This window comes from Typopeltis vanoorti, chromosome 17 (genome assembly GCF_054136105.1).
Source record: "Typopeltis vanoorti isolate ZY-2024b chromosome 17, IOZ_Tvanoo_1.0, whole genome shotgun sequence".
Lineage (NCBI taxonomy): Eukaryota > Metazoa > Arthropoda > Arachnida > Uropygi > Thelyphonidae > Typopeltis > Typopeltis vanoorti.
The window spans coordinates 49,281,900-49,292,053 of NC_143565.1; the positions used below are offsets into that span (position 1 = coordinate 49,281,900).

The window sequence follows — 10,154 nt, forward strand, 5'->3', positions numbered from 1 at the left end:
TGTCTTAGTATCCCATAATGTAAAGTGCATCTCCTTGCATATCCTAGCAGAATGCAACTAATGTATCAAAAGGTTTCACACATGATGTGCAATTTTGTCTTTCAAATCTTCCAGGTGAAGATCTTTGCCCTGATACCATGCTTTTGAAGTAACCCCAAAACCAAAAGTCACATGGGTTAAAGTCTTGTGAACATGGTGGCCATTTCATAGAAAATGAATAGCTGATTACTCTGTCCTCTGAGAAAAGTTGACACAATAATTTTTAAACTTCACATCCTATGCAGGGAGGTGCTTCATCTTGCATCGACGATGTTGTTTTCAGGTGCCCTCTTTGCTGCAGTTACAGGATGATGAAACTGCTCAGCTATGACCATGCAGGTTACAGGTCCTATTCAGTGGATTTCTTCTAAGAAAAACAGGCTGATAACGAACTTGTCTGTAAATCATATTCTTTGTGCATTTCAACAAGGGAATTTGTTGAAATGTATTTAGTGTTCCACAGACATGAAAATGCACTCCATAGGATATTCCAAGCCCACTTCTTGTCTACCTCCATGCATGCTAGAAATGTCAATGCAAATGTTTCTCAAACGCTGCATTTCCCATTTGCAACTCTTGGCTGTGGCTGAGTTTATACATATAGCACTGTAACGCTTTATGCAAAGTTCTCCATACTATTGCGTATATGGTAAATCTAATTATCTTGCATGTGCACTTCATAAACCTACATCATTTTCATTTGACTGCTCAACATCTTCAGTCAGTTTCAGATTTACACTCTCTCTCCTTCTGTTGACTGTCAAACTGTCTGTCCCTTCCAATTGATGAACCATGTGTTGCACTGCATTTGGTGTCATTGAACCTTTTTGCAATGTCTTTAAGGCATCTGTACTTGTGAAGTGCTGCAGCTACTGCAGCATTTGCCTCATCCTATAGGAAACACTTCACAAGCAAAGCAAGTTCAGGCAAAGTGAGACCCATCGTGCAAGTCGAATGATTGCAGATTCAGTCTCCTTTATTATCAAAATCTCTTCATCATGGTTAGGATACCCACCAAGTTTGAGGGCATTTTGTCATCTGATTCTCTTTACAGATTGCTCGTAATAGATGTACTTTAATTTGAAACAAGCAAATTCCTGCCATATACCCTCAAGGGATGTACAGGATATGATAGTACTACATGAAAAATTTACATCATTATTAACTTCCTATCAATGATTTTCCTCTAAATCAGTCTGTTACTTGCCAAGACTCCAACATTATCAGATCTTATATTTCTATCGTCTAAGGCACTTTTACCATAACAATCCACCTATATCCTGGTCTTCCTCTGGGTCGTTTTCCTGCCAACCTGGCAGAGAACACTTGTTTTGCTAATCTTTCCTCGCCCATTCTGTTTAAGTGACCATACTGTTACACCTGATATCTTGAGAATATAATATTCTCAGTTATCATGGTGTAACATGAAAAATAAATAACATAAATAAAAACCCCTGCATAAAAAGGATAATTTAATTAATAAAATATTCTTGCATCCAGTATAAATTGAGTAAAATGTAAAGGTCTATTGTTTAGTTAAGATAACAAAAGAAAAGAATGTATTAAGATGTATTATGACTAAACAAGGAATTTGTATTAAATAAGTAGCTAACTAAGAATTAATATAGTAATGCAATTAAGAATGAAAGAGTTAAGTGCATGAGTATAAAAGAATGAGTCGTGATATACGCTATGTAAGAGGCTACAGATTAAGCATTAAGTAGAATTCTGAGAAAAGGTTTAAAAGGGGGTTAAGATAGAGGCTAACAAGAGAAATAACGGAATATCGCTTAGGGCCTATACCCAGATAGAAACTTCGTTACGAGTTGCCGATCAAAATGACGTATGGCGGCAAAATGCTACCCAATTGGTAGGCAGACGGAAAACAAGTAGGAGGCGGGAAAAAAGAAGTAAGAAAGGGCGCCGTTGGGGGAGCAGCTATAAAAGGGTTGGTAACCCCACCCCCCTCGCTTTTTTTTTTTTTTTTTTTTTGAAGAGTAGGCTCTTTTGGGTTTTGGGGAAGACGTTTAGATAGTCAAGGAGGCTTGAGGCCTTCTTGCCTTTTTGCCAGAGGAGAAGAAACGTTTGGATAGTCGCGGTGGTTTTAGTTTGGTTTTCTAGTGGATTTCACGGTGTTCCTGAGTGGAGAGATATGGCTTATATCCTCATGCCACAACAAGGAATCGAAGGTGAGCGGGAAAGCTATTCCCGTATTCCTATGTAGAAAGCGAAATATACCATAGAGTCATAGGAAGCTGTGAAAATATCGATGTCCTCGTTTCTGATAGTACAGCCGACGGCGCAGATGTTTATATAGCCCTGAATGGCAAGAAGTTATGCAAGCAAGTTCGTTCAGTAGAAGGTAAAGGCCCGTAAGTGAAGCTAAAGAAAGGTATTGTGAATTTTGTCTTATGTTAACTAGAAGTTGTTTGTGATAGGTACCATTGTCATAATACAGAACTGTTAAAGTGATTAGGGAGAAATTATAATAGGACTTCAGAATTTGATAAAAGTAAGCTAGCTAGTGTTGATAATTTGTGAATAATTAATTATTCTAAGAATCTTGAGTGCCTACCACATTGTAAAAGGAAAGTTAATGACATAGTTGTGTGTTAATGAAGTAAATGGTTTTATTAATATTGAGTTTGATTAGTGTAAATTGAGTAATCAAGTAGCCTGAGGAATTTGAATACCTAGAGTGATTGTGTAGAGAATCGGAATTTGTCATAAGTATGTGCTAGAGTAGTTAATGATTTTGTTAGTGTACTTGAAGTTGAATAATCTAATAATGTGTGGTGATCTAATTTTTCCATGTTAAGTGAATTCATGTTTTGTATGAAATTTTGTGGCGGCATGATCGTAGTAACTTTTGTCGAATCATAGCCCAACTACTTGTAGCTAATTTTAGTGTGTAAGTAATTTAGTTGAGTATTTTGATATGTACCATGTTTAGAGAAATAATAAACCTTTTGTTTAATGATAAAATTTGTCTGATATTGCTAATCCAATGCACCGCTTAGAAACATTCCAGCCTAACCATGCGGGGAATTAATGTTAAGAAACGGGAAGTTTAAGGAATTAATGTTGAGTAACAAGAAATAGTGTCAGGACTGCAATAGTTACACTTTCAGATATTTGAGTTCCTTTTCTCTGTTTATGTATAAAATATCTTAAACTAAATATCCCAAAGGGCGCAGTTAAAATACAAATACTAGGGATACTACGGGGAACAATAACTCAGATATTAGTAGAAATTTTGGTGATGTCTTGAAAGTAGAAGTTAGAAGAATATAGACGAAGGCAGTTTGTAAGACAAACAAAATCGTAAGATAGAAAGGGACATAACAATACCACCTGAGATTAGCTCTGCTGACGCATTCCTGGATGCTGACAATGTCAAGTTCTTTCCTAATCCTCATTTTTAATATGATATTGCCATGTTCATGCCTCTAATCTTTCTCAGAATTCTCATATCTGCAGTCTCTAGTCTTTGATCAAGCATTTTACTTCTGACCCAGCTCTCAGATTCATAAGTTAAAACTGGTTTGAACACTGTTTTGTATACAGCTAATTTAGTGTTCTGACTAATTTCTCTCTTATTCCATATGAATTTATTCAATTGACTGCCTACCATACCAGCTTTGTTGATTCTGTTGTCTATTTCCATATTTCACTTACCATCACTAAAAATCGTGCCTAAGTAGATGAAATGTTTTACTTGTTCTATAAGTTCTCCATTCACAATGCAGTTGATATTTTCAATGGACCTTCATACCATATCTGTTACAACAGTTTTTCAATTTAGTCAGGGAATCTTGTAGACTTGAAGCGGATTTATTTAGAAATATAACATCATCCGCATAAAGCAAAGAGCTGAGATTAAAACCTCCAATTTTGATATCATGTTTAATACCACTTTCCTTCATAATGTGATCCATAAAATAATGATTAACAGAGAGGATAATGTACATCCTTGTCTGACCCCAGAAGTACAGGAAGATTTAACCATCCTCCTATACTTCAATTCTAACTGCTGACTTACAACTCAAATAAAGACTAAGTATTTCTTAATATAATGCCCCATTAACACCAAATAACTGTAGCATTTGGAATAGCTTCTCTCTCTTGGTTCCTTGTCATATGCCTTTTCCAGATCCACAAAACTTAAATACAGATCTTTGTTATATTCCCATGATTTCTCAACTATTTGTCGTAAAGTGAAGATCTGATCCTGACAGCTTCTATTTGGCATGAATCAAGCTAGTTCTTGACCAAGCTTTTCTTCCACAATTCTTCTCAACCATTTCTCAAGTGTACTTGCATAAATCTTACCAGGAACACTTAGTGGGGAAATACCTCTGTAATTCTCACATTCAGTTTTATTTCCCTTTTTATATATGGGTACTATGAGAGCTCTACTCCAATCATCGGGAATTCGTCCCTCTGTCTAGGCCTTCTGAAGTATGCAGTGCAGCCACTGTAAGACTTTTATACCACAATACTTCAGCATTTCTGGTCGAATATCATCTACTCCTGCTGCCTTTCCACATTTCAAGCCTTTGATGGCTTTTTCTACTTCAAGTATGGATATGTATTCCTGACTGCATGCCTGGTCAGTGTTTTTTATCACTGTGCTGTCATCACTGCTTGTTTCATTTAGCAGTTTTTCAAAGTAATTACTCCATACTTCAAGGATATCTTTTTCTCCCATTTTCATGTCACCTTTATCATTTCTAACTCCTTTTACAGCACTCTTTCCTCCATTTCTAAGCTTCTTCAATAACCTCCAGAATATTTTGCTACCTTCTTGATATTTATTTTCTATGTTCTTACCCAAGTCCTCCCATGACTTTTGTTTAGCCAGTTTTACAACAGTGTTTAGCTTTCTTACAATTGTCTCTGTATTCTCTAAGAGCACAAGCTAACTTATTTGCAAGGAGTTTTTGATATGCTTTCTTGTGTCCACCATGGAGTTCTGATTTTTCTATCCTTGCACACAACCTCACCACATGCCTCTCTGGCTTAATCAATTAGGGTTTTCTTCAGGACTTGCCACTGAATCTCCAAGGTTTGGTTTCTGTTCTCAAACTCTTTCATTTTTTCTTCAATAATCTTTGTGCATTTTAGTCTACAGTTCACATCATGTAAGAAAGTTTCTTACATGTGCTTCTTTTCAATATGAAATTCAATTTTATCCTGCTCAAGACTAAATAGTGATCTACACTCTTTCTTTATAAAAATATATTGTAATAAAGACCTTGGGCGAACATCTATTTTTCTGATACATTACTTCAAGAAATTAATACAGTTAGAGATTATTATTACATATCACCTCCAGGGAGTCCAAAGACTCATCGAGGGAGGGCACCTACTCTACAACTCTTCACCAATGCCATCTGTCACCTACAGACAATCACAAAAACAAACCTTTTGTCAGCTGGTTCTCTTTACAGATTGTTCTTAATAGGGATACTTTAATTTGAAACACCCTGTATGTTCATCATTATCTACACTCTTTCTTTATAAAAATGTATTGTAATAAAGACCTTTGCACATAGAATCATTTTTCTGATACATTACTTCAAGAAATTAATACAGTTAGAGATTATTATTATTACTTAACACCTCCAGGGAGTCCAAAGACTCATCGAGAGATGTTGGAGGGCACCTACTGTACAACTCTTCGCCAACTACAACTAACTGCAACTACACCACCACCATCTATCACCTACAGACAATCACAAATATCCATCCCGATGGTAGGATTCGAACCTCCAACCTTTTGGCTGGAGAGCAGATATGCTAACCACTCAGCCAACCAGGCCAGGATACTTAATGAAATTAAATGGAAATCCACTTATGGATATTGAAAGTTTATTTTTCACATGGTTAGACTATAATAAATTTAGTTTAATCCTTTATCCACGTGTGAGCAAACAAAGTTTGTGCCTGAAAGTATCTTCAGGACTAGGGTAAGGTGGCACAACACCGGGCAACTCGTTGCAAAGGTGGAGCAAGCGAACATCACTCCTATCTCAGTATCTCCCATAATGCAAAACACATCTCCTTGCAGATATGTATAATGTTATGCATTAAGGGAAGGGCCACTACCTAGATGCATAACATTATACATAGGAGATATGTGGAGGTATTGCAAAGGTGGAGCAAGCTAGCATCACTCCTATCTCAGTATCTCCCATAATGCAAAACACATCTCCTTGCGGATATTTATAATGTTAAGCATTAAGGGAATTGCCACTACCAGACTAGTTTCGACCTTTATTGAGGTCTCTTCAGTGGGAGCTAAGCCCAAGTGGAGATACCTGGCAGAAGCATTAGCAAGGTCATCTCTACCTATAGGAGTTGCGAAACAGTGTGCCACCTTTTTATTAAATTACTCTGGATTTAGAGAAAGATGTTCAAAGTTTATTTTTCCCTTGGTTAGACTATAATAAATTTAGTTTAATCCTTTATACAAGTGTGAGCAAACAAAGTTTGTGCCTGAAAGTATCTTCAGCACTGGAGTAAGGTAGTACAACACCAGGCAACTCGTTGCAAAGGTGGAGCAAGCTAATTATGGGAGATACTGAGATAGGAGTGATGTTAGCTTGCTCCACCTTTTGCAACGAGTTACCCAGTGCTGTACCACCTTACCCCGGTCCTGAAGATACTTTCAGGTGCAAACTTTGCTCACACTTGGATAAAGGATTAAACTAAATTTATTATAGTCTAACCAAATGAAAATAAACTTTCAACATCTTTCTCTAAATTCAGAGTAATTTAATAAAAACTAAATTTATTATAGTCTAACCAAGTGAAAAATAAACTTTCAACGTCTTTCTCTAAATCCAGATTAATTTAATAAAAAGGTGGCACACCGTTTGGCAACTCCTATAGGTAGAGATGACCTTGCTAATGCTTCTGTCTGGTATCTCCACTTGGGCCTGGCTCCAACTAAAGAAACCTCAATAAAGGTCGAAACTAGTCTGGGTAGTGGCCCTTCCCCTTAATGCATAACATTATACATCTACGTATCTGCAAGGAGATGTGTTTTGCATTATGGGAGATACTGAGATAGGAGTGATGTTAGCTTGCTCCACCTTTGCAATGAGTTGCCTGGTGTTGTACCACCTTTCTCCAGTCCTGAAGATACTTTCAGGCGCAAACTTTGTTAGCTCACACTTGGATAAAGGATTAAGCTAAATTTATTATAGTCTAACCAAGTGAAAAATAAACTTTCAACATCTTTCTCTAAATCCAGAGTAACTTAATAAAAAGGTGGCACACCGTTTTTCAACTCCTATAGGTAGAGATGACCTTGTTAATGCTTCTGCCTAGTATCTCCACTTGGGCCTGGCACCTTGGCCTGGCTCCCACTGAAGAGACCTCAGTAAAGGTCGAAACTAATCTGGGTAGTGGCCCTTCCCTTAATGCATAATATTATATATATCTGCAAGGAGATGTGTTTTACATTATTGGAGATACTGAGATAGGAGTGATGTTAGCTTGCTCCACCTTTGCAACGAGTTGCCCAGTGTTGTACGACCTTACCCCAGTCCTGAAGATACTTTCAGGCGCAAACTTTGATAAAATTTGTGCCTGAAAATTTGCTCGCACTTGGATAAAGGATTAAACTAAATTTATTACAATTATGGATATGCAGCATGTATACACCATACTCACAATATATATATATATATATATATATACATGTCATACAGGTTTTCTCATCTGTTTGGCCAAGTGATCAGCATGCCTGCTCTCCAACCACCAAGCTGTAGGTTCAAATCCCATCATGGTCATTGATGAAAGGATATCTGTGATTGTCATTAAGTGGGAGATGAATGTCTTTGCCTAGTGAGGCCATTGTTCCATGTTTGGTCTCCAGAGCAGGTTTTCAAGATTATGTGAAAAATGAAATATTTTTTCCCCCATTTTTATTAGTTTTATGTATATGTTTATCCACAGTATTAATGTACTGTAGGTTTACCACCTTCTTCTTCCTGTCCTAACTTCATTCTCATTGCTCTTATTTCTGTAGACGAAATATGTGGCCTTTGACTGAAAAGAACTGGGTTGTAATCTTATCTGGAATGCTGCAATGCCTCCATGGAGACACCGTTATAATAATAAGTCAGTTGGTGTGGTACAGGGATCATTACGTTTTTCACCCAGAAACAGAAATGTGATTTTCAAATCAAATATACTCAGCTGATGGTATTAGCTAGTTGCTTTGCCATGATGTTTAAGTCCTTTTTTAATTTATGTTACTGCAACATTATCTGCTTCTCGTTAAAATTTGTGATTATATCATTTGACGTTTTAAAATCATTCTTGCAGCTAATTTTTTCATAACCACTTGCACTTACAGATAACAGAAATTATGCTATAAATGACAGTATCAATTTTTATTATGTGTGTGACTATTTTTTTATTTTTTAAAAATTGTATTTTTATTTTAGAAACTGCTGTGATAAGTCTTAATAAAATTGATTTTATTTTCTGAAATGGCATATCCCATTCATGTTTTTATTTCAGATCACCCATTTGTTAAGAAGGTGCAGGTGAAGTTGAGCTCATTATCACTGAAATTATCTTCCAAGCTGCTTAAATTGATAGATAAAATTGAAAGACTTCGTTCTGATTCATCATGGGATGAGTATGAGGCTGAAAACAGTGAAGAAGAGTCACAGAAAAGTCTGTCATGTAATGACCAAATGGATATTGATATAGATGAAGATATATGGGCATAAAGTAATTATTATCAACCTGCCACCAAGAAACTTTTGACTCTGCAGTATTAGAAAATTTAAATACCAGCCCATCTAGAATGGCAGTGGCATAAACCAGATTACTCAGATTATACTTGGCCATATATGTAACTACTACTAGATGTCTTTGAGATCAGTTTTTGTTTGTTTGTTTGTCAGGGGAAAACTTGAGGTGAATGATAAAAGCCAGCTTTGCAACCACAATTGTAGACAAGCTAACTCGGTATAGTGGGGAGATGAGAAACAGTCCAAAACATATACTGAGTAATTGTCACTGTGGCCAAACTGATATCCATAATACAAGATTCATCATTTTTTATTTAGGTTTGTTTGTGTATGTTACTTTTCTCCATCTTCATTCTTAAATGTTCTTTAAAAATTTTTTTTTATACAAATTAACTGCTTCCATAACTACCGAGAACCATTTTGCATTCTGAGGAAAGCCAGCTTCACAACCACAATTGTAGACAAGCTAACTCGGTATAGTTGGGGGGGAATAAGAAACAGGCCAAAACATATACTGAGTAATTGTCACTGTGGCCAAACTGATATGCATAATACAAGATTCATCATTTTTTATTTAGGTTTGTTTGTGTATGTTACTTTTCTCCATCTTCATTCTTAAATGTTCTTTAAAAAAATTTTTATATAAATTAACTGCTTCCATAACTACCAAGGACCATTTTGCGTTCTTTCTACCTTAACAGTAAAAAAAAAATGAACTTTGTGCATTTGCTTTAACTCTCTTCACTTTTTTACTGTGCCCACTAGTAGAGCCTACTTCAGCTTAGTGCAACAAACTTTATATATATATATATATATATATATACACAGTGATACCCCGAAGTTACGCAATAGGTGGGACCAACGAAAAGCGCACAAGTTGAATTTGCTTAACACGGGGTATAATTTTGCATGTAATTTATATATACAAACATACAATTGGCACCAAAGGTTTACAAAAACACCTATATTTTTTAAGAAATATAATCATAATTGTAGTTTTCCGTACATAAAAAAAAGTTATTTCGATGTCGATGGTTTCATAAAATCTAATAGATTCGTCTGATGGCATAATGTCTTTTTCTTGTCACGCAAAATTTCTTCATAGCAAGCCAGGGATTTTTTTATTCCTTGCCTTCTGGCTATAATTCGTTCCTTGTTAGAATCTATGTCCTCCAAAATCTGTAAACCTTTCTTAATTAAGCTGAGTCCTTCTGTTAATTTTGCAATTGTCATGTGCTTTTCTGGTAAAACTGGATCTGAGGTTTCAGTAGCGAAGAGTCTCCGATATCGGAGACACCCCAAGAATCTCCGATAATCCTTACATCATCTAAAACATTA

General features: G+C 36.0%; 1 protein-coding gene across 2 annotated transcripts in view; it reads left to right on the forward strand.

Annotated features, from left to right (window-relative positions):
* LOC150097373 (TATA box-binding protein-associated factor RNA polymerase I subunit A-like) overlaps nucleotides 1-9,580 on the forward strand; it is a 232,994-nt gene extending 223,414 nt beyond the window's left edge. The window contains exon 13 of one of the 2 annotated variants that reach the window (XM_090407416.1): nucleotides 8,578-9,580. In XM_090407416.1, the coding sequence (XP_090263542.1) occupies nucleotides 8,578-8,792 (215 nt within the window). In that variant the 3' untranslated portion in view covers nucleotides 8,793-9,580. Of the gene's footprint in view, nucleotides 1-8,080; nucleotides 8,416-8,577 lie in introns of those variants that run through there. The other variant, XM_090407417.1, reaches the window with a different exon arrangement.
* Nucleotides 9,581-10,154: the final 574 nt, after the last annotated feature.